Below are 23579 nucleotides of genomic sequence, written 5' to 3'. Positions count from 1 at the left end.
TTTTGGGTGGAAGCTTATTGGATAGGCACGCAGCAGCCACGTTAACCGGGAGCTTGAGCCACACCACCCTCCAACCCTCTTTCCCCAAATTCGCATTCCTCAGCTGGTGTGGAGAAAGCAATTGGCAAGCGGCTGCTGCTACTGGATTGTCTGTGCCTGCTTTTGCGTTCATCCATCCATTTTACTTGCATCTGTCAAACTAATAGAACCGACTGATCTCCCGAGATCATCGAGGTCGCAAGGCCGCAACAAGTTCTGGTTTTCTTATTACTTGATCACATACATAATACCACATCGTTTTTTTTCTTCCTCACTTTCTCTCGTGCTTTAATTAGTCATGGACAAAGTAATCGACGTGCGCTTCGAGCGCATGGAAAAGGCCCTCGCGAACCTGGTCGACTCCATCGCCAAGTACACGCCCAACACCCACGCGGCCACCGAGCTGAACGCCGCCTCGGCCGACCTCGCGCAGGGCCTCGAGGAGCTGCAGACCCACCAGCGCAACCACGCCCGGATCCAGCAGCTGCGCGGCGTCTCGGCCAGCCTCGACGGGCAGATCAAGGACACGCTGGTGCAGCTCGCCCAGGCCCGCAAGGAGCTGACGAGCACCTCGACCACCGTCTTCCCCGACAAGGGCACCTACCCCATCAACTACACCGAGCTCCTCAACTACGGCCGCCACATCGCCAAGACCACGGTCCCGCCCTCGGGCGTCGCCAACGCGCCCCTCGCCAACAGCGCGCCCCCGACCCAGCCCGAGAGCGCCGTCGAGTCGGCTGCCCCTACGCCGGGCGGCACTCCGAACGGCGTCGCCTCTGCCCCCAACGGCGCGCTGGATCAGCTCTCGGGCCAGCAGACCACCACGGCTCTACCCGATCACATACAAGACAGCCTGAACCCGCTGGCCGGCGCCATGTTCGTGCCGTGGCCCAGCGAGGCGCACATTCGGAACGGCGCACTTGCCCAGCTGGACTTCCTGTCCAGCCGGGGCATCGAACCCGAAGGCTTCGATCCGGATGAGGAGGAGGCAGAGAAGAAGCGCAAGGAAGAAGAGGAGCGGGCACGCGAGGAGCAGGAGCGTCTGGACAGGGAAGAGAAGGAACGCCGCATCAGGGAGCAGATGGAGCTCGCTAGAGCCGAGCGGGAGAAGGCGCGCGAGAAGGAGGCGGCCGAGCGAGAAGCCCGGGGCGACACCGGGAATGCGGATGGTCAACCGGGCGGTTCTGGCGCGGCCGGCTCGAGTGCTGGGGGCAACAAGCAGGCCCAGTTCCAGTTCCTCCAAGACGACGATGACGAGAGCGATTAGGGTGCGATTAAGACGCACGTGTACTGGACAGTTGCTCCAGAGGAATGATCGTCATTCGCGGTGTGTTTCGCGGCAGGAGCCGGTTCAGCAGACCACAAACCATTTGATTGTAGTGGGTCGCGCGAACGTCTCATCAGGGGCGATTCCACTCTGGCCATAAACAGGATAAATGGGCGGTGTATCCTTATTAGAATCAATCGCGAGCATTGAAGACTCGCTGCCCCGGCGATGCTAATCTCTGCCTGTCCCTGATTGAAGGCGTTGGCAAATCGATAATTCTGCCGACTAGTTGATTTACGGCTAGTCGTCCTACTTTAGGGGCTCAACATTCCAAAGAAGGGGGACTTCTGCATTTCCAGTATAAGGCATTTTGAGCTCATTAGCATTGCAGTGACGATCTTGACGAAATCTGTCTCATGTGAATATTACCCACTTGTCTCATCGATAGTCCTGGGCCTATCCCTCCTCCAGTTTCGTCCCTGCGTTCCCTTTTCTCTCTCGTTCAGATTCCCTGTCACGGCCATTCCTTCCATCCTCATGGAATTCAGGTGCATCTTGGTCCGAATGCCGTGACGATGCCACGAGCTTGTCTACGGATCGCCTGCGGGCTCCTGTTCCTGGGCACGGTGGTCTTGCTCCTGTGTATCCCCCGGGAGCTGGCCTTGACGCGTGCCGTGTACGAATACCACCGGAAGCTCACCGTGGGCTCGTCGGCAAGCAGCAGCGGCTGGTACGAGGAGTCGGACTCGCCCGTCCCGCCGGGGCCGGCCGGTATTTCGTCGTCCGATGGGACATCTTCGGCGCCGCCAGCAAGCCACTCACAGCAGCAACAGCAGCAGCAGGAAAACAAGTTCCCCCATCTGGCGAACCTGTGCCGGGACGCGCCCTGGAACCCGAACCTGACGCTCCACTGCCACAGCGGCTGCGGCGCCGATCAGCTCTCGCTGTGCGGCGGCCTGGCCGAGGCTCGCAACCGCGTCCAGACCTGCCTGCGCCTGGCCATCGACGCGGGCGCCGGGGGCGGGCTCATCATACCCCCCATCGTCGCGGTGGGGGCGGAAAGCAAGCAGTACGTGTGTCCCGGCAGCTTGTGGGATATGGCGGGCCTGCAACAGACACTGGGGAACTGGTGTCCTGGGCTCAAGGTCCGGACGACGGCTGCTTGTCGCGATGGTGAAGACGGAAGCGCGAGCGACAAAGCTGAGCATGGAGAGGAGGAGCGGCAGGTCAAGACCGTTAATTTGCCATCCCGGTCCCAGAAGGACCCGCACTATAGCATTGCCACATCTTCCTCATCGTCAAAGTCTTCGTTTCGAAAAGTGGTGGAAGGGTTCCTCCACGAGGCCAGCCTCGGCACCGAGCCTGTTGTGGTCCGCTACAGAGATCCGTACTTGGCGTGGGACTATGCGGGAACCGGGGAGATGGTGACGGTGCGCCGAGACTTGTTCCAGGCGTTACAGTACAATGCGTCTCTGCTTGCGCTGGGTCGTGCAGTTGTTGATCAGATGGCGGAGGTCACTGAGGCAGATGGTCGCTTCATTGGCGTACATCTTGTTGGCGAGGACGAGTGGGCCAAGACGGGAACAGGCGGTATCGAAGCCCTGATCAGGGGCTACGTGGAGGCTATTCGGGGGATCGGTTCCCCTTCTACGACAACTTCTACCGCCAGCGCCAGTGCCGGCCGTGGCGATATGAGAAGAAGGAGGAGGGGTATCAGTGGAAACGATGCGACGCCAGACGACCAGATACGAACTGTCTACCTGAGCTGCAAAGATCCCGCAGCTGTACAGAAGTTGCGGGAGACGCTACAGCCGCTCAACTATACGGTATACGACACGCGGACCCTGCTGAAACCTGGGGATGACAGAAACCACCAGCAGCAGCATGGCAACGAGATACTCTTGGCGCAGATCGAGGCCCTAGGCCCCGAACAAAGAGACGCCATCGAGTACGAAGTGCTCGTCCATGCCCGGTACTGGTTGGGCGTCAGCACGTCGCCTCTATCCACACTGATAGCGCACGCGCGAGGCGGGATGGTCGCCGAGGAGGAGGCGACGCCGGGCTGGTTCGAGAAGTACGTCTACCCGCACAGCGCCCGGATCGCCGCCGCGGACGGCAGCGCGGCGCGCCGGGAGTACGCGCGGGACATGGTGGTCCGGGGTGATCGGGTTACGAAGCTGTTGGCGGTCAGCGGCGATGATATTACGGATTACTTCCCCTGAGTCGAGGTATCGGATAGGATTTGGGTACTTGGACAGGTAGATTTGGGTCATGCACGTCATTAATTACCTTGGTTAGGCGTCACGGAGCTCTTGGATAATCGATTTTAATGCAACGCATTTACTACTTAATAATTAACACCACGATCTCTGAGAAGCTACCCCCGCAAGAGTGTGATACCAAAGGGACCAGCCCGTGAAGCCGCGTTTTGGTTTCCTCGAAGTTCTTCAGCCACGGTTCTTCATTTGAGGCCTGAACGGCACAGCATTCGTAACACCCCTGAGTCTCACGTGACAATGGGCCGTTACCAATCCCCTGGGTGGTTGCCTAACATCAGGCCACAACAATAACAACATTTCGAAACTCTACCCATAGTGACTACTTTGCTCTTCACAGACTCGAACCGTTCCGAAAATTCAAAATGGACCAAAAGCCCCCGATAGGTTTTGCCTCGCGGACGCCAGTGCCCTTGGACCCCGCGCGGCCCTCGCTGGCGGGCTTCCCGGACCACCTCCTTTCGCTCATCTTCGAAAAATTAGCTGAAGATGACCTCATCAGGGTCTCAACAATGTGCCTTTCTTTCTACGAACAGGCGCGATACATCCAGCACCGCGTCGTCCGTATTATTTTATATCATGGCGACCGTGAATACGTCAAGAAACGCCTCGATATGGTGGCACGTCGCGGGTGGCTGCCGGCTGTCCGCGTCCTGGAGGTCAGCGGGAATCTGCGTTCCAGAGTAGAGGATGATGAGGAGACCAAGGAGATCATGGACCAGCTCAGTCTTCTGGTCCCCGGCATGACCGGGCTCCGTCATCTGCACTGGCGAGTCTGGAACCAGTGGGCCACGGTGGCAATCCCGCCACTCGTGCTCAATTCCCTGCCCACACGGTCGCGCCTTCACGTATTGCTCTACTGCGGCGATGAAGCCAGATCCGGACTTGCAGCACATCAATTCCTTGTGCGCCTGGAGAGTAACCAGAACCTTCAGACCGTTGCTTACGACGTGTCGTACTCGAGTGGCCGGGAGAGCATTCCCCAGACCATGCGAGCACTGAAGAAGGTTCTTCTCTCTTGCCCGAATCTGACCCGGCTCTATTATCAGTGTGCAAACTCCGGCTGCACAGATCCCCTCTGGCGACCGCAATTGGGGCGCAGTAAGTTTACCATCGGACTGGACCTGAGGCATGGCGAAATCCCCGCCGCACTCGAGGAAGTCAGCCTCGGATCGTACGACTGGGGATTTCAGTATGGACCCGGTGACCACGAAGACTTGCATGTACGCTCAAGCCTGGAATACGTCCACTGGGCCGAACACTTGGACTGGTCGCGCGTGACCACGCTCCACTACGCGGATGGGGCGACGGCGGATTACCTGGTACCCAAGATGGTGAACCTGAAGAACCTCGAGCTGGGCTCCAACACCTGGTGCTATACCGAGGGCTTCGTCCACGACGACTCCCGAGGCGTCCTGAGCCAGGTCTGCTCGCCGCTGGAGGTCTTGTGCTTCACCGGCTACATAGGGCCGGGAACCGACGGCTATAACACTCACCCCCTGAACGCCGCCGCCGCCAAGTTCGGCGCCAGCCTGCGGGAGCTGCGGGTCCACCACGCCGACGTCTGCACCTCGGCGGCCTACGGCAAGCCGTCGGACCTGCTCAAGCTGGGCGCCGGCCTCCCCCGCCTCGAGACGCTGGAGCTGGACGCCAGAATGGAGGAGGATCTCGTCGGCCGCTGCTGCCTGGTCCACTACCCGCCGTGGGTGGACTACCTCGACGCCATCGCCGCCGGGTTCGCGAGCCTGCGGACGCTGGAGCTGTGGGCGGTGCGGCCCAACATGTTCCGCATGCCCGCCCTCGCAGTGGGGTCCGCCCGTCGCACGTTGGCGCGCCTTCGTCAGCGCAACCGGCGCATCCAGCGCCTGGTAGTGCATTACGGCACCCGCCACGGCCCCAGCTACCATGACCGGATAGACCGTCGCCACTTCATCCGCCTCGAGTGCACCGTGGCGTACACGAAAAGCTGTGATAACGACGACAGTAGCGGCTACTACATCCGGGTGACGAGCCCCGGCCTCGGCTCCGCGCAGAACCGGCGCCTCGACGAGCTCGCGCAGCTGGCGGGGGGAGATGACGAACGCCCGACCTGGGACGGCGACGTGGCCGGGCTCGAGGAGTTGGGGATGCTTCTCAAGGCCACCATGGACGAGGGGCCGCAGGTGCGGCGAGACTGGGAGAAGTGGAGGGCCCATCTGCCGCCGTGGAAACAGGAGCAAGGCTTCGTACACCGCCTACCATACAACCAGGAATGCTCGGTGACTGGTGAAGGCTATCAAAGGGATGATTGGCGGCGGCGCTGGAGGTCTCAATGGGCCGTCTCGGCTTGATGGCTCACAGCGATTTGAACGCTGCTGGCTGTGGCGGGCGACTAGGCTGGATTGAATTCCTTGTCCGTTTTGCTGCAAGCCGATTAGTAACATGGCGCCGTCAAGTAAACATAGTTCGTACTGCCCTTTGAATCATTTTCAATTATACTTGATTTCAACTGTTTCTGCCTTGCTTACCTACCAGAACAAGCAAGGGGGGTCACCCATGATCCTCCGAGTCTCACGTGACGAGGGGGCTGCTGTTGGTTATTGCTGCCATCCCTTCTGTCCACCACGCTTCAAAGAAAATCAGCAACCTCCCACTTTCCTATTCTTTCCCATTTCTGAAGGGACCAGCCTCTGCTATTTTTTCACAATGAAACGAAAGTGCGGTAAGGTGCGGAGGAAGGACCGCAAGAAGTTGCCACCCGTCATTTCCTCACGAAAGCCTGTGCCGCTGGACCCCACGAAACCCTGCCTGGCGCAGCTCCCCGACAACCTCATTTTGCTCATCCTAGAACCGCTACCAGTCGAAGACCTCCTTCAAGTGGCGCCTGTGAGCTCCCATCTATACGACCATGCTCGAGACGTTCAATACTATGAAGTTCACATTGATCTCGGCCGCCGCCAGCATGCCCTCCCACGTCTCGATCTCGTGTTGCGCCTCTGTCGGGTCCCAATCATTCGCAGTCTGGTCATCACGGGCCAGATTACCGGCGAGGCCTCCGAGGCGGAGATGGACGAAGAAGTATTCCCAATACTGTCTCGTATCGGATTTGACATGCTCCGTCATGCGTTTGACCTCCGCGATTTTCACTGGCGTGTGCAGAATGGGACCACGACGGAGCCGATTCCATACTTTATTCTCGAATCATTGCCGGCACGGACACGACTGCACCTGACTTTCCATCATGACTGCAATGACGAGACCCAGGCATTGGCGCAGGAGTTCCTGGCGCGCCTCCAGGGTAATCTCAACCTGAAGTCACTCGTCGCCGGCGGGCGGCGAGGAAATGGCGGGGACAAATCTGAAATTATGCGCGGGCTGCAAGGGCTTCTGACCTCGTGTCCCAACCTTACCAGCTTCTCAGGGTCGGATCATGGCGACAACTTACACCACCGAGGACCCCGCCTCTCTTCGGTCGGGCTGGGGCTCATCGCCGGACAGCGCCCCGCCGCTCCTCTCGAAGAGCTCGGCCTGGAAACGTACGAGTGGGGATCCTACCGTGACGACCGATCCTGCTGGCTGGAACGCGAACGCCAAGAATGCGTCTACTGAGCCGACAATTTGAACTGGTCGCGCCTCACCGTGCTCCGCGGCGTCGACGACAATACGGCCCAGTACCTCGTCCCCAAGCTTACCAACCTGCAGCGCCTGGAGGTGGGCGAGGCCTACCGGCACGTGTGCGAACGCGACGTGCTGGAACAGGTCTGCTCGCCGCTGGAGGCCTTGAGCTTGACCAGTTACACCGAAGTCACTCATAGAGATGACCCCACCGGGCCGTACTACGACCCGTGTTTCCGCCCCTCCGGCATCCTGCGCTTCGGCGCCACCCTGCGGGAACTGACGCTCCTGGAGCCCATCTCGGACGCGGGTCTCCGCGAGCTGAGCCGGGGCCTTCCGCGACTGGAGACGCTGGCCCTGGATCCCTACATGCCATATTCCGCCCTCGGCCCGTCCTACGACGGGGAAGAGTTCCTCGAAGCCGTGGCCGGCTTCCCACGCCTACGGTCCCTGGAGCTGTGGACGGCCTCGAGCTGTTACATACCAGACCGCCCGATTGCCGTGGATCTGGCACGCGCCGTATTCGCCCGCCTCCGGGCGCGGAGCGACAGCGTCCGGCGCCTGGTACTGCACTCCGGGGCGAAACCCAAATACCCCACGAACTGGGAGACGTTTACCAACTTCATCCATCTCGAGTGCCGTCTGGTGTACGAGGGCTGCGCAGGCGGTAGTGCCAGCGGGGAAGGGGGAGAAGAAGAAGAAGAAGAAGACATGCACGGCTATTACGTCAGCGTGTCGAGCCCCGACCTCGGGTCCGCGCAGAACTTGGAGCTCGACCGGCTCGCGCGGCTGCCGCCGAAAGACCGCCCGATTCGGCTCGTGGCCGAGCTTGGCGAGCAGGAGATGCTGATTAAAGCCGCCCTCGAGGGGCCCCAGGTAAGGGACGAGTGGGATGCCTGCCAGCGAGAGAAGGCGAGGCGAGCGAGCAAAGACAAAGTAGCCGAGCAAAGGAATCGGTTCTCCCATCTGGCCAGCAACTTGCGCGAGAGCCGGAATAAGATGTGGAAAGGGCTCCTGTCCCAGATAGGCCATGTCGAGCGAGATCCGCCGGGGTGCTGAGTCAGGATGAGCAGGGGGATCCCGGTCGGCTGTGCCGCGCAGATGCAGATGCGGATGCAGATGCAGGGCCGATGCAGGAAGACGTTCCGCCTCCGCAGTGTGGAGACCCGGAGCCAGGGTTCCCAGGCCAATCGGGATATGCCATCTTGCTGGGTTTCGAGGCCGCTAAGCCAATTTTCGAGCTTTTTAAGAAATCGTCAGGCCCGAGAACACGCGAGAACAGATCTCGACGCCGCCCCCTCTCCGTCCAGCTGGGAAATTTGGGCCGGCGAGACATGGCGCTATTCATTGATCGTGGTCGGGCAGACTGCACGATCTCGTATTTATTCCCGCTGAGATAACTGCAGAAACAGGTTAGAGTTCTTCGGGGCCAATTAGAAGTGGTCCTTTGGTCAATATAAGATGATGCGTAGGCTGCACCGCTTGGACTGTTCTGTCAATCGTGCTCACCCGTCCTGTGTTTCTTGACCGTTGCACGCCTTGACTAGCACTTGCTTTTTCTCCGAGAATGGGTCTCTCTTCGTGGACCGCCGCCTTCCTGGCGCTCGTGGCAACCTCTGCCCTGCCTGTCACGGCTGCGCCCTCGCCATCTGCAGGCGAGACGTGCGCTCGGCCATATGTGAGGAAAGAATGGTAGGTTGGCCCGCACACTCCCGATTCAAGGGTCTTGAGATGTAACTGCATGATCGAGCCCGAGCACTCATGCACGCACACCCGACCAATGGAGGGAGGAGCTGACTCGAAAACACGATGATAGGCGCCACCTAACGGACGACCAGCGCCAGCAGTACATTGGCGCGGTCCAGTGCATGATGAGGCGGCCGGGTATCGCTACTGCTACCCTGCCCATCGTCCGCAACCGGTTCGAAGACTTTCTGGCCACTCACGTCAAGCAGACCGACTTCGTGCATTTCGTGGTGAGTGTCGTCCCCCTATCTGGCCGGCACTGCGAGTCAATCGCCGTCGTATGAGCGAGGACCCCTACTGACACACTTCATCTCCCAGGGCATCTTCTATCCCTACCACCGCCTGCTCCTCGCCGAGTATGAGAAGGCCCTCTGGGCCTGCGGGTGGGACCGCAGCCTCGGCCAGCCCTTCTGGGACTGGACCCTGGACACGGGCAGCAAGGAGGCCTTTCTAAAGTCGCCCATCTTCGACACGACCCTGGGCTTTGGCGGCAACGGGGCCTACATCCCCGGAAACCTGAGCCACCCCGAGCTGCCCGGCTTTGTAAGTCACTGATGATGCTGCTGCACATTCCACATCACATGTCTCTCTCACAAATGACTGACACCGATTCCCAACCATAGACCGTCGGTCCACCCAACGACATCCCCGACCGCAGCGGCGGCGGCTGCGTCCTCGACGGCCCCTTCGCGGGGCTGGCCACCCACTTCGGCCCCCAGAACAACACGGAGCCCAAGCCGGCCCGGCGCTGCCTGCGCCGCGACTTCTCGTACGCGTCGCTGCGGGACCGCGCCAGCCCGGCCCAGATCGCGGCCGCCATGGCCCTCCCCAACTACGGCGACTTCGAGTTCGTGACGGACTCGCAGTCGTACCACCCGGCGGGCCACTGGGGCGTCGGCGGGCTGTACGGCACCATGACGGACACGTACGCGTCGCCCGCGGACCCCATTTTCTTCCTGCACCACTCCAATATAGATAGGGCGTGGTGGTCGTGGCAGACGCGGGACTTGGCGGCGCGCGAGAGGGACATGTCGGGGCCGCTCGTCATGTTTGACTACGCCAACGCGCTCGGCGGGAACGCGACGCTGGAGACGCCGGTTTGGGTCGGGTTGGGGGAGGGGCGGGTCGAGGTCCGGGTGGCGGAGCTGATGCATATTCAAAAGGGGCTGTTGTGCTATACCTATGAGTCGTTGTATTAGTAGATTCGTCTTTGTCTGTTAAGTACCTCAGGGAATATCAAGATTGTTCATGTTAGGTTCTCAAAGGTCGGAGCGTTCAACCGTGCCTGTCATAACCAAAATCAAATCAATTAATCGCTAAATTCGCTAACAGTAGTACTGTGTCTCCTCAAGGGGTGTATTTCTTCCACCCGTCGGCATTGTTATCTTCCCGCAGCTCCTCCGACTGGACGCTGACCTCGGTCCGCTTGTATATGCGCCCGTTGGCGTCGCGCGAGCTCTCGGCCGACAAGCCCGCCTCCATCTCGATATTGAGCGGGTCCTCGTCCGAGTCGAACTTGGAGCGCCGGTGGGCCGTGATCTGCGACCGGAACGTGTCGTGCTCCGTCGCGCGCTGGTAGTTGGCCCTTACGGGCGTCGACTGCGGCCCCCCGCCGGCCCCCGACCGCGTTAGGGAAACGCCCAGGGCGCGCAGGCACTTTTCGAAGACGGGCTTGCAGAAGGGCGTGCAGGCGGCGATGACGCCCAGGATCTGCTCGAGGACGGTCCAGGTGCTGATGGTCACGTTGAGGGCCGGGCCGTCGATGCCCGGCGTGCCGAACTTGCCGATCATCAGGATCTTGACGAGCGAGGAGATGCCGGCCAGCATGCCGAGCGACATGAGGCAGCCGATGACGACGCGTTCGCGGAGGGGGCGGTTCAGGTTCCAGAGGAAGGTGATGGGGGCGAGGGAGAGCACTGGGTTTCCGTATCAGCGTGTCACATCCGATGGGCACGGCTGGAGGAAAGGCAAACTCACTGATGTCGGTGACGATGCTGATGATGGCGCCCGTCGTCGCGGCCGCCTTGAGCGACGCGGGCGGCAGGCACTGGGCGTCGGCGGGGTCGGCGAAGTCGCCCCAGGCGGCGGCGAGCGGGCGGCAGGAGAAGAGGGTGAAGAAGAGGTTGCCGACGCCGTAGCCGCCGGCGAGGGCGATGTTGGTCCAGACGACGCCCTGGAACCAGTAGTCCTGCTGGATGTGCAGCAGCGTCAGGCCGATGGACGCCTTGATGAAGGCCATGGCCATGCCCCAGACCGGGATGGCCAGGTACGAGCCCTTGTTGCCCGCCATCACCGCGGCCGTCGGTTTGGTGCCCGGGGTCAGGAACAGGGACGGCATAAAGAGGGCCCAGTCGGCGATGGTGAGAGCCTGCGTCGAAGGCGCCGAAGGTTAGCTACATGCCAACATGATGCACGCAAAAAGCAAGTTGCGAAGGGCGGACAAAAACAACTTACATAACCGATAATGATGCAGGTGTCGGACCAGACGCTGCGGCTGCGGGTGCTCTTGATCATGCGGTAGGCACATGTCGCGGTTCCCAGCGCCACCAGCGGTATCGTCACCCCATAGTAGATTTGCGCGACTCGAACCGCTTCATCGCTGATCACATCGAAGGCAGGCGCCGGCCCCATGGCAGCCATGTTGCTGGCTGTTTGTCGGTCGGCGATAAACCAGAAATGTGAGTATGTAATCATTCACCTTACGTGAGCCTCACCGGTTCGCCAAGGAAGTGTTGTGCATATTGGGAAGAGGCAGGACGTTTGTCATATTTGACATGGAAACTAGACAGATCGGTTCGCAGCCAACGAACTAGCTAGCTCCGCAAGGTTGAGCTGCGGGCTTGGAGCGGTGCCAAGTGCGTTTTCGCACGTCGTATCTCGGCCGGCTGGGACCGGGGGGTCGGTTCGTTCTCCAAACTTCCCCCTTTTTCAAGCTTGTCAGAGCCGCAGTGCCAATGACTGGCACGCTGAGTCGAGGAGAGCGGGCTTAGACCCCTGCAGTACATTTACTACTAGGTCCAAGAATCCACGTTCTGGATCGACCAATCTGGATAGCTGTGTGTGCCCTGCTCGTTTGTTTCCTCTTTGTGGATTGTATCTTAATAATTCGCCGAAGATAAGATCTCGTTATGTAAGTTGCCCAACGTCCAGGCGTTTTTTGTTCTCTCTCCCACACAAATTCAAGAGACGAACTTGACAGGAAATAAAAACCCATTCCGGGGCCATGGTGAGAGCGGAGATGAAATCTCTAGCGCCTGAAAATACTCCCAACGCGTGGTAGGGACCCCGCAACGAATGAAACCACTCCTTATATCAGGCCGGGCCGGTTATATAAGCCAAGACTCATCGCGCCCTCCCCCATGTGGCATTCACGTCTTGACGTTTGCCATTCCCGGGCTGGCTGGAGGAGCCCACGCCATGCATCGAACCAGTTTGCCATCTCCACGTCGGCGCCCACCATGTTTCCGGCATAGCGTTGCAGCGCAATGTCTTCAGCGGCTCCACCGGCAGGCATGATAGCGCAATGTACTCCCCTGTCCGCTCGGGGCGGAGCCGTTTCATTCGACCGGGGACTCTGGCTTTGGTGACTTCTGCGGCCAATTCACCGCGGGAGCCGCCAGCCAAGTCCGTCGCGCTTTTTCCGATAGCCTTAATTCTGGACTCCAACGGTTTGGCGTGCAATGGCACGAACATATGCAACACACATATAGTTTGGCCGGTGTGTTCATGATTGATCCCACGCATTCGGTTTGGCAGGGATCGCCGCTACATGGGCCACATGGGCCAGAGCCAGGGTTCAAGGGCATACGAAAAAAAATCTTTCCGGGAACCAAAGTTGGCCCCCGGCCGCCTGGACCTTTTCGCTGTCGACGACATCCAATCATGTTTATTGTTGGCCTACCAGAGTCGCCTTGAATCAGCTAGCTATGCAGTCCGTGAGAAATCGTACATACTTAATCTCAACTTCCTTTCGGTTCGGGTTTTTTTCCTGTCCCTACTCAGCAGTCTGATGGGTGATCGTTGACATCGTTTCTAACGAGAGCTGCCAGGCCCCACCCGCAGTGGGACGCCCTAATCTGACTTCTGTCAAAGGTGTCGAGCGGTAACTCTACGAAGCATAGCGTGCTGATCATGCTGAGGATGTCTGGCCGTTCTTTGGCCTTCCGCATGACTATCCACCCTGCTCTCCGGCACTCCCTGGGGCCTACATCACAGGCCGGTCTCCTATTCTGTTGGCACGAGGTTATCACACATTCGACATAACACAATCCACGGCGCGCTTGATACAACACAATCCCTTGAGGCTCACTGGAGGATAGAGTCACGGCATCCAGCCGAGCAAGTCTGTCGGGTGAGATCCTCCGTGCACTCTCTAGTGCTATTTCCGTGATGTTCGGTCTCGGGTCCATGCCGTCCCATCTCAGGCGACGCCTGACCCATCTATCCTATGTTTAATCTCGCGCTTATTGAACCACTCTTGGCGTCTATGAAACGCCGTCGATCGGCGTGTTATTTGCCCCATGAGACCGGTATCTTCGGCCTCGAACTCGGCCTCGAAGGCGAATCGTGCCTGTCATTTACTCTGTGCTGGCGGCGGGTCTGGTGTCGGCACGTCAACGTCTTTTTGCATGAGCTCCAGGGGGAAGTTGCAAATGGGGGGCTCTGGCGGAGTAATGGTACTATCGACCCGGCCGTTAGCATCCAGTGCCTCCTGGGCGGGGATTTGCGGTCTCTCGAGAGTAGTAACACGGAACGGGCAAGGGGCGTTCTCTCTTTGCCCCATTGAGCAATTCGTCAGTCCTAACAGACACCGCCTGAGCGAAACGCAAGTGAAAATCTAAGCACCGGAGAAATATCTCTATCAATGGAGATATTATACAAAAAGCTGTTCCATAATAACTCCTTCCACACGTCGCGTTTGGACCGTACATACACTTGGTCCTGAGAACCATTTCATGCTTGGCTCCATCGTAAGCGTCATGATTGTGAGCACACCTTCTGATAAAAATGGAACCAGAGGAAATGCGATGCCATATGAGGTCATCACAAAGCTCGAGGGTGATGGCTCAATACGCTCACTTCCTTGCCCTTATTGGTTCTCGGTGACCTTGTCATGAAGAACTAGTTGGCTTGCCCTCTGTACAACTTCAACTAGTCCCCTCGTGGGCTGCTGGGATTGGGTTTCATTAGAGTCGAAGAAGCTGCCCCGGCGGACTGAGGCATCACTACCGATCCATGCGTGCTGGACATCATTGTCCATCGTACACAGAGGCATCACCCCATCCTGTGGCTCAATGTCAGAATCACATTAAGCCCTCGAAAAGACCGTACGAGCACCAGGTGCATCATCACTTACCTGATCGTTCTGGTGCGGTTCCACGCCTGACTGCACCTCTGTTGGAGGCAGTGATTCTTTTATCCTCCGCAACTCGGTGCAAACCTCATCGATTTTCCAGCGCTCTTTGGCGTCAACGACAAGCATGTGACTTGTAATCAAAGTCAACAAATCGCATGCAAGGGCCGAGCTGTTCGTGTGGTCAAGTATTTTATCTGTCCACTGTGAGGTGGTTAGTCTCGTCAAACTGATCAAGGCCGGTAAAGCTCTAGCGGATGTAATTGGATGGAAAATCTCATACCTCTTGCACCGCCGGTTTCACTATTGCGAATCGGTTTCCATCGTTGTCCTCCTCAATGTTAAAAAAGTTGTCCTCCGTGAAATTGATGGTGTGAGTCTTGGTCTGACGAGCCAAAGTGTCATTGAACTCATCCGCAGACACTTGATCCAGAAAATACCAGACGAATAGCTCAAAGTATACGCAACCGAGCGACCATATATCGTACCTCGATGATATATTCAGTTGGAGATCCACCTCAGGGGCTTCATATCTTCGCGTGGTGCCGTCCAGGTCGCTATAAGGGACTCTGGACTGTGTCGACTGAGAGTGGTACCTCGTCAGGCCCAGATCTGAAAGAACAAGTAGAGGCTGGTTCTCCTCGTACTTATTGAACCAGAGAATATTCCTGGCTTTGATGTCTCCATGGCGTCCATACTCACGAAGAACAATTTCTGAAGGCGGCGCCAGCTTGCGCTGCTCAACTTGCCATGTTGACATCCCATGGATCCGCTTGAGAGATGTAGCAATCCCAAAGCACTGCGATGAGATCCATTGATCATCGAGCATGCCTCTTACTTCTGTGTCCTTCTCCCAAAACTCCTCGAGGTTGCCATCGGCCCACTCAAAGATAAGGAAGAACCTGTCACCATGCTGGAATGTTAGGAGAAGCTTGATAAGGTGCTTATCATGTTGCATTTTCCCAAATGTCTTCTCAAGAGCGGATAGTTCTTTCTTGTAATTGTTCCTATCCGAGGCATGGATTTCCTTCAGAGCGAAGTATTGAGGCTTGTCAGGGTCCTGGCTGAAGAGTGAGTCCTGTGGATCGGTATCAAAGATGTGGCATTGATTGAAAATTACACTTACTGTATGTGCAGTGAAGTTGTGGTGACTGGGGTGTATCGCAACCTGATATACAACTCCTCCGCTACCAGCACTCTTTGGCGTGTACTCCAACCATGGAAGTATAACGTCTCGATCAAACCGGTACGAAGAGAGGCTCTCTTGTTGAAAATTGAAGTAGGGGACAAAGAGATACTGCTGATAGGTTTTGAACAAAACCATCGCGTTCAGATCCCATTGTTTAACAAAAGAAGGAACTTCACTTTTCCCATCACTGCTGATTGGAAGGTCCCTGTCCCAAAGATTCGCCTGGATAAACTGGTCCATGTGATGCAAGGAATCCATAAGTGTCAATATTCCCAGTATGCGCCGTCGACTCTTTGTAGTTCCTAACAGGTCGGTAGGTTGTATTTGGCGGATCTTGCTCCTGTAATCTTTTGGATGCCACTCTTTCACGATTGCCTTTACTGTCTCCAGGCAAAATAGGGTGTCGAACCTGTCAATAGGTATGTACAGATTGCGACTGATTGGGGTGTCACTCAGTACAAGCCTGGTGCGAAGCTCCTTACGGACGAGCTTGATGACGCCGCGTTGGGGGTCAGGCGTTAACCCCAGATGCTTTCTGAGCTCCTGGGAGTCCATGTAGCGCGTGAGAAGAGTGCCCCTGGCTTTGCTTTGATTGCATTTGCAGGTCTGTAGCGATTTTGGATCGGGTGCAGCGTCGAAGCCCAAGTCAGATACGGTACTGATAGATAACTTTCGGGGGCGGAGACCAGGATGTGGTTTGCACTTGTCGCCATGGCTATCTTCGGGTTGCTCCACGCTCCCCTTCGGGCCGACAACGAAGAGTCGAATAGAGACGGGTCCTTCCTCAACAGCATCCCGTTGATTCTGCATAGTTGTCTGTTGGTATGTCAGCCAGCGGTGTGTGACACGACTGGCCACTCAGACGGGTTAAGTTCCAGGTTTGGTACACATGTCCAGGTGTACGCCTTAATTAATAGAAAGATGCAGCTCTGAACCGAAATGTGGCTCTCAGCGAGAAAGTACAGGGCGGGCAATGTCGATCCAAGTGGAAAATGTATCATCCAAATTATGGCTTCAAGCTGAACAGGGATGTAGGCATGTGTTTTTGTTTTTGTTTGTGGTGGCTGATGACCATTCGGCTTTGCCGCAGCTCTGCTATGCAGCCTTCACCGAACTTTCCGCGTGACTGGCCTCAAAACGAAATGGGCTGACAGAGTCAAGATTACGTGTCAGGCTTTCCTGGGTACCTTGCACTCAAAGCCCAACCAATGCACTTACGCCGGGCGTTCAGGGACTCACGAGGCCCGCCCCTCTTGTAGGTGCAGCTGTACGCCCAGTACCATCGGGCGGAGGCTGAGTCCCAGCGCTAATTCACAGCGAATGGGACAGACTTGCCCATGTTTCAAAAATTGCCATGATGCTGCTTCTTGCGACAGGGCTCAAAAGGCATTTGGCTTGTTTTTTGTAGGACTGCTATTGTTTTTACTAAATAAGTTCCAAAGCTACCGAATATCAATGAAAAAATATGCCTCCCTCGTATCGGACCGTTTACTTTTTCACCCCTCGAATAAACACACTGAATACTTATTCTGCCATCTAATTCAAAACCTTGGTACACCTACTCCCATAGAACCTGCGAATAGCGACCGCTACCAATGCCGCAACGCGACTTTAAACTAGTGAGGCGCGATCCGAATTTCGACGTTCTCACTGAGCATCCTGATCACATTCGTCCCTCGGAACTGTCAGACTGCCTGCTTGGTACGTACGGCCACGATGGCTTCCAAATCTCTCTGCGACGAAACGTGTATATCATATACGTCAGACGCGAGGCAAACAGTGCTCAATCGGTAAGAGGCCTGGAACATTTCAAGGAGGTCATTAGCTTAGCGAACACGCAGCTCGTTTCTAAGAACGATATGTCGACCAGACCGGGGTGGGATTTGCCCAGCAGTCAAAGATCATCCGATGTCGAACAGGCAAGAAAGGTGCTACTGGAGAAGTTAACGTAGCAAAACCAAAGACAGTGTAATGGCTCGTCAACAACTACTGGATAGCTAAACAAGTTAACATGTCACGTCTTTGGTGCATACACTGCCTAGTACCCTTGTCATTGGTTAGTGTGCTCTAGCTTGCACATCATTGTTGCCTACTTCCAACTTTCGACTACTAAGTAAAGGCCAGTGTGCACTTCCGCATTGCAGAGACCGAACCACCCATGTACGACTATCGCGAAGATTGCTTCGGTGACATAAGAGTCTGCCATAACCTACAAAGTTTATTACCTCCTATCTGACTACATCACTGTTTCCCGCACTCATAAGAGCGGTCAAAACGGCTGCATATGCTGCAGTAACAGCAAGTAAGTTCTCCGGCTCCGTCGTCGAGAATATTGCAATACCCAAGACAAAGAGAAGTATTGACGTTGCCAGAACCACCAGCGTCTTGGTCGACGCGTAATTCCAGGTCAAAATAAACATTGGTACGATGATTATCATACCACCGATAACGGCAAAGCCCAATCGCCTCAATGTGTTTCTCAATTTGGCCCTTCGTTCCTCCTTGGCCATCTCCTCCCATCGTGACGTACCCAAGCTCTGGCCTATTGCTGTGCTATGTTGCATAAGCTTGTGGTTGAAAGACCCCAAGAGGTCTGAATCCTTGAACAAGCTATGATGCTTCTCGTGCGCTTCCAGTTTCATTTCCGCTATCAGCGCAGCTTGCAGTTGCGAGCCAGGTCCATTATCGAGCCGTGAAGCTGCGATGTCTTTCACGAACCGTGTGTTCCAGCGATTGCCATGAATGAACTCGAAATTCCGGAGGGCATTTGCTGTCATGATGATTAGAAAACGTGCAAACTCAAGATACAACGTACACATACTGTATTGGTGTAGAAGTTCCTCAATAGTCTCCAACTGCTTGTCCGTCACTTCTTGGCTTTCAATGTCGCTAATGCATTTCGCTAGCTTTCTTTGGGTATGATGAATAGCAACAGCGTAAAGAGGACGAAAGTCAACTACAGTGACGCTGCTATTTATCCAATGCCTCGTTGAACCACGTATAAAATGCGTCACTCGCTCAAGATATGGAAGACTAGCAAGCCCACCAAGAGGAACGTGCTGGCTCGGGACACTGTCTGTTTCTGACTCGAGCATTTTGCCGCTAGCCGTGTGTGACAGTGAGACATGTCTTCCCGGATAGGCAAAGGTTGAGGAGGGAGACTATGATATGGTGATGGACTGCCGGGTGATTTACCCGAGGTTTTGTTGGCTACGCAGGTTGGTCCCGGGAGACATGCGTGAAATAAACGAGAGCCTGCTGACGCGCATAAGAATCGGTCATCATCTCAAACCCAGAAGATTGATCATGATCAGTATTAGCGCTGCGACTGTGGTGGCGCGGCCCTTGTTCAGGCATCATATTAGCTATGTGGCGTCCAGTGAAGAGACCGCAAACAGGCCACACCGATATCGAAAGTGCAGCGCCCACAGGGCTCTTTGCAGGGCGAGCCTCGTCGCTGTGCATCAGATCATCTGCAAGGCGTTTTCAGTGAGGCGAGGCTCTGAGCGGGGTAGATAAATCAGCCCAATCAGCATAAGACTCGCAAGCCTTCGTAGGGGGTAAATGCTGCTGCCGGAGGACTTGCCGATCTTTTGCCGCCTCGGGGTGTGATTAGGTGCAGCTCAGATTATGTGCAGTGCGCCACTAGCCTGCCGTACAGCCCGTAGCCTGATTTTGGTAGTATTGGGCACACCTTCATTCTGATTCTATCGGTGTGTCCTTCATTCAAGTTCAGACACGATGAGATGGTAAGTGTATTTACCCCCCGGACCTGCTTGCTGATTTCTCCTAGCTAGCTATCGAGATTACAGCGAAATACGCCAGCATTTACTTTAGGCCCGGTTTATTCACCCCAGTCAACCTTGACCAACTAATCTTTAGGACATGATGTCATGCTTTGGCACAATGCGCTCAAAATTCAGCCCACGGAAAACGGCCGAGGCTCGACACATTGACACACAGTCCAAACTCTTTCGCAAGTTGGTAGAAGACCGCTCTCTCAATAACTTCCAAGACCAAAGCTTCTTGCCATGCGACAGAATCAGAGACCTCGTCACGAGGGAGAGAGTGAGGTCTGCACTCGCTGGCCTAACCTCCGACAATACAGGAACGCCGGTCAGCATTCCAGATCGTACATCCCTTGAGAACTTCATCCTTTCCGAGCCTGGTGCGAGACGGCTTTTCTTGATTCTAGCTCGAACAAGGTTATTGAACCATCTGTTCGTTCTCAAACGCCACGAATTTGATGATGGTAAACTCCCAGTCCTTATCAAGGGAACCCCAAACGCGCGAACACCAGGATATCCATTCCAGGATCGCGAGAGAAACGGACGGCACGATTTCTTCAGCGAATGGGACTTTAACGACTGGAACCTTGTATGCAGCACCCAATGGGAGTTTTTGGCTCCTAAATTTGGCGGCGAGACCTTCCACTTCGAATTCCACACCCATCACCCTCTGCCCTACTTGGGACGGGAAGATAAGCCTGCAGATGATGGGTTCTTTGGAGAAGTGCTCTTCACAAAGATCCACAAGTCACATTTGGCGAGGGACCATTGGCATGGGGTACGCATACCCTTCACGTGATGTCGTTACCCATACTTACCAGACACATAGCCAAACAATGAAGAAACTATCAATATCGCCATCAAAAGGGCCAAGGACCACAGGGAGCTTGCCGGATTCTTCGATCGCGAAGCCAATAATCTCCAGAAAATCCAGTCCTATAGGTCACCTCATCTGATCAAGCCCATCGCTGCTTATAAGCATGGTACTGAGAGATGCCTCATGTTTCCATGGGCAGATGGTGGCAATCTGTGGACCTATTGGGTGACACATGACAGTCCAAATCCAAATGGGGATGAAGTAGAGGTTATCTGGCTCATTAGCCAGTTCGTCGGGCTATGTTCGGCTCTTGAAGAACTACATACGAACGAGACGGAACACTGCGTCCACGGGGACCTGAAACCTGAGAATATTCTGATGTTCAGCCGCGAGGAGTCTACACCTATACTTCAGATCGCCGACATGGGTCTTTCTGCATTCCATCAAGAGGCAAACACGAACATGAGGGTAGCCTCTGGCGTGGGCTCTGGAACTTCCCGATACAAGCCCCCTGAGCATGATCCAGACAGCCCCCGAAGCCGCTCCTACGACGTGTGGTCAATGGGGTGCATACTTCTGGAGCTCTTGGTCTGGTTTACTTCTGGAAAGGGTGCTTTGCAAGAGTTCAAGAAGCAGACCCCGTATTTCTGGTTCCATCAACCAGGTGGAAGCTATACCATTCAGCCCGACGTTCATGTTTACATGAAAATCGCAGGACAGAAGCTCAGACCCGAGTCTTCGTTCATGGATATCCTACTGCTGATAAGGACGCACCTCCTTGTCGCCAAGGACAATCGATACCAGGCAAAGGACCTTCACAATAAACTCAACTCGATCCATATTAGCTGTCAAGAAGAACCATCCTCGTACCGGGTTGCCACAGTGTTCCCCTACCCTGATCCCGATACGAGAGAGATAAGACAAGAGCCGCCTAGTATCCTCATCAGCCCGACTTTGGATGTACCGAAACCACGCACCAGGAGCCCTAGACCCCTGCCTCGAACCGACCTGGACGCCCCTGCAACCGCTGGGGGCGTGGAATTGTTCGTGACGGAGCCACCGAATAACCCAAACTCGAGTTATGGAAGCACCAAGAACCGGGATGTAAGTTTCGCTCCCTTGTAGCGACGAGTTGAGCGCGGCTAACATGATTGGGTAGTATGTTGGTTGACCCCCTCATTCGACTAAAGTTGCTGTGGAACTGACGGCGGTGCTACATTAAACAGAACGCGAGTAGTGGATCTATGATGCATAGCTCATGAGCGTCAGGCTGTACTAACTTTGTTTCTAGTTGGTAAGTCTGCTAGCCCCCCCCCCCGCGCAGCTATAGCGGACTGCTTGATGACTGATACTTCAGCAGATGCAATCAAGGGCTCTCCAAGATTCATGGGAATCTGTTCCGGATAACGGTTTTTGCAATATTCTTTTTCGTGAGGTTGATTGGGATCAGGTAAAGCCGAAAGATCTTGAGGAAACACCCAGGCTATGCTCTGGTTTCCATAATTTGAACTCGTTGGCAGAAGTGTTCCCTGCATCCTGCAATTTGTCGGATCTGCAGATTTCATCACTCAAGTGCGACCTCTGCAAGATGCTTTTGGACAAGCTACGGGATGTTGAGATCCAGCTGCCTAGTTTGATCACTTTACAGTGTAACGAGACTCACGTTGGCCTTTATAAAGGCCGGGACCTGCTATCCCTCTATACTGATCCATGTGAGTCTACACGAGAAGCCCCCCATGAAATGTCACTGACATTGATCGCAACAAGTTTCACATCGTCACCAGGGAAGACCGCCACTTGGCCTGCCACGGCTCCTTGATCCAGATAGCATGGATCACTTTAAACTCTTGCAGCAGTGGCTTAAGCTGTGCGACTCTGAGCACGACAAATGCCGCCGAGAAGTCAAGAAAGGGCAACCGAGCATGCCGACACGACTTTTGGAAGTTAGCAAACCTCCTCGTCTGATAGAATCGAGATCAATTACCCCAGAACGTTACGTCGCCCTTAGTCATTGCTGGGGTATTGTGTCCAAAAGGTTCAGTACGGTCGAAAGTAACTTCAGTCAACTCAAAAAGTCTATCGATATTGAGGCGCTTCCGCAAACCTTCCGAGACGCTATTCAAGTCACCCGAGGCTTAGGCATCAAATATATCTGGATTGACTCTCTCTGTATCATTCAGGATGATGAAAAAGACTGGTACCGAGAGGCGGGCAAGATGGAACTGGTCTTTAGCGAGGCTTACTGCACAATTGGCGCCAGCTCCGCCCGGTCGTCAGTTGAGGGTTTTCTCGCACGCGGCCCTCCACGTCGTTGTTTACAGCTGTCAATCGCTAACACCGGCAATGTCTTCGTGTGTCCGGCCATCGACGACTTCCACAAAGATGTGGAGCTTGGGCCCTTGAATAGGCGTGGCTGGGTCCTACAAGAGAGGGCTCTTTCGCGCCGCACAATTTACTACACTTCGACGCAGGTATACTGGGAATGCGGCGAGGGAGTACGCTGCGAGACGCTTGGTTGCCTCCAAAAGTAAGACATTGTTGCTTCTTCAAGTTCTTTACCGCCTACACCCCCTTTTTCTATTTATCCTGTATTTCTTTCTGTTTGGTCCTCTTTTTGTTCTTGGGTTACAGGTTGAATCTGGTTCGAAAGAACATTATGTGGAATCATGCGAGCTTTTTCATTAATTATCAGCTGTAGCACTCGAGCCAACTTCCTGGGCGACGCGAACTTTCCCAATTATGCGTCGAGGTACCACCGAGACGGGCGGCAGTTGCTCGTGCAAAGTCTATTTGAGTTCTACTCAAGGCTCGATTTTACGCGGCCGACAGACCGACCCGTAGCCCTTCTAGGCCTGCAGAAGCGCATGGCAAACGCCTTCTGTACCAGTGCCGCCTACGGCATGTTCTCGGCATTTTTCCCCCGCGGCCTTCTGTGGAAGCGTGCCCAGCAGCTCAGTTGTTTTATGGAGCCTATACAATGGGCACCCGGCCACCAGGTGCCCAGCTGGTCCTGGCTGTCCAAACTCGGCGCTATCGAATACTTGCGTCCCGAGTTCGAAACCGTCAGTTGGGCTACGAAGGAGTTCAAGAGACCCATGTTGCGAGATAACGCCGAGGGTGATGTACGGAAGGAAGGAGAGGAATTCTTGGAGGGATTGGCGAGGCCGGTGTTGTTGGGAAAGGGAGAACTTTCGCCCATTGTCTACGATCTCAAAGATGACTATGACAGGGAGAGATTGCGTTGCATCGTCATTGGCCGGGACAAAGTGGATACGCATATGACTGCCCAGAAGTTCTATGCGCTCATTATACATCCTAAAGCCGACTGCCCTAGTGATACATTCTATGAAAGAGTTGGTGTGGGGATCCTGAGAACCTTTCATATAGGTGATGGGGGGTCTTGGGTAAAGGTTATATAGGACATTCAATTGGTGCGGGATCTTTTCTTGAGTTATACAACTGATGGATTTCATGAATATACATGTTGTCACCGCTGGCTGCCACTCACAT

At 55.5% G+C, this 23579-nt stretch overlaps 9 protein-coding genes across 9 annotated transcripts; 6 read left to right on the top strand and 3 right to left on the bottom strand.

Annotated features, from left to right (window-relative positions):
* Positions 1 to 337: 337 nt before the first annotated feature.
* PG985_005906 (Mediator of RNA polymerase II transcription subunit 4) lies at positions 338 to 1306 on the top strand (the record flags this gene model as incomplete). Its single annotated transcript, XM_066825675.1, has 1 exon — positions 338 to 1306. One exon carries the CDS (start codon positions 338 to 340, stop codon positions 1304 to 1306), a length of 969 nt encoding a protein of 322 aa, XP_066688835.1.
* A 575-nt stretch (positions 1307 to 1881) lies between these two features.
* Positions 1882 to 3528, top strand: PG985_005905 (uncharacterized protein; the record flags this gene model as incomplete). The annotated part of the gene is made up of 1 exon (XM_066825674.1): positions 1882 to 3528. One exon carries the CDS (start codon positions 1882 to 1884, stop codon positions 3526 to 3528), a length of 1647 nt encoding a protein of 548 aa, XP_066688834.1.
* Positions 3529 to 3947: 419 nt separating this feature from the next.
* Positions 3948 to 5912, top strand: PG985_005904 (uncharacterized protein; the record flags this gene model as incomplete). Its single annotated transcript, XM_066825673.1, has 1 exon — positions 3948 to 5912. One exon carries the CDS (start codon positions 3948 to 3950, stop codon positions 5910 to 5912), a length of 1965 nt encoding a protein of 654 aa, XP_066688833.1.
* Positions 5913 to 6267: 355 nt separating this feature from the next.
* Positions 6268 to 8235, top strand: PG985_005903 (uncharacterized protein; the record flags this gene model as incomplete). Its single annotated transcript, XM_066825672.1, has 2 exons — positions 6268 to 7117; positions 7172 to 8235. The coding sequence occupies 2 exons, from the start codon at positions 6268 to 6270 to the stop codon at positions 8233 to 8235; spliced, it is 1914 nt and encodes a 637-aa protein (XP_066688832.1).
* Positions 8236 to 8743: 508 nt separating this feature from the next.
* On the top strand, positions 8744 to 10121 carry PG985_005902 (Tyrosinase-like protein orsC; the record flags this gene model as incomplete). The annotated part of the gene is made up of 4 exons (XM_066825671.1): positions 8744 to 8868; positions 8993 to 9152; positions 9241 to 9465; positions 9546 to 10121. 4 exons carry the CDS (start codon positions 8744 to 8746, stop codon positions 10119 to 10121), a joined length of 1086 nt encoding a protein of 361 aa, XP_066688831.1.
* Positions 10122 to 10269: 148 nt separating this feature from the next.
* Positions 10270 to 11562, bottom strand: PG985_005901 (uncharacterized protein; the record flags this gene model as incomplete). Its single annotated transcript, XM_066825670.1, has 3 exons — positions 10270 to 10838; positions 10900 to 11290; positions 11377 to 11562. The coding sequence occupies 3 exons, from the start codon at positions 11560 to 11562 to the stop codon at positions 10270 to 10272; spliced, it is 1146 nt and encodes a 381-aa protein (XP_066688830.1).
* Positions 11563 to 14011: 2449 nt separating this feature from the next.
* Positions 14012 to 16274, bottom strand: PG985_005900 (Serine/threonine protein kinase; the record flags this gene model as incomplete). Its single annotated transcript, XM_066825669.1, has 4 exons — positions 14012 to 14206; positions 14279 to 14479; positions 14559 to 15353; positions 15402 to 16274. The coding sequence occupies 4 exons, from the start codon at positions 16272 to 16274 to the stop codon at positions 14012 to 14014; spliced, it is 2064 nt and encodes a 687-aa protein (XP_066688829.1).
* Positions 16275 to 17692: 1418 nt separating this feature from the next.
* On the bottom strand, positions 17693 to 18241 carry PG985_005899 (uncharacterized protein; the record flags this gene model as incomplete). Its single annotated transcript, XM_066825668.1, has 1 exon — positions 17693 to 18241. The coding sequence occupies one exon, from the start codon at positions 18239 to 18241 to the stop codon at positions 17693 to 17695; it is 549 nt and encodes a 182-aa protein (XP_066688828.1).
* Positions 18242 to 19370: 1129 nt separating this feature from the next.
* Positions 19371 to 23488, top strand: PG985_005898 (HET-domain-containing protein; the record flags this gene model as incomplete). The annotated part of the gene is made up of 5 exons (XM_066825667.1): positions 19371 to 20030; positions 20082 to 21173; positions 21430 to 21781; positions 21837 to 22596; positions 22876 to 23488. The coding sequence occupies 5 exons, from the start codon at positions 19371 to 19373 to the stop codon at positions 23486 to 23488; spliced, it is 3477 nt and encodes a 1158-aa protein (XP_066688827.1).
* Positions 23489 to 23579: the final 91 nt, after the last annotated feature.

This window comes from Apiospora marii (assembly GCF_038362585.1).
Source record: "Apiospora marii strain CBS 49790 chromosome Unknown utg000003l_segment0_segment0, whole genome shotgun sequence".
Lineage (NCBI taxonomy): Eukaryota > Fungi > Ascomycota > Sordariomycetes > Amphisphaeriales > Apiosporaceae > Apiospora > Apiospora marii.
This window is presented reverse-complemented; position numbering and strand designations above follow the sequence as displayed.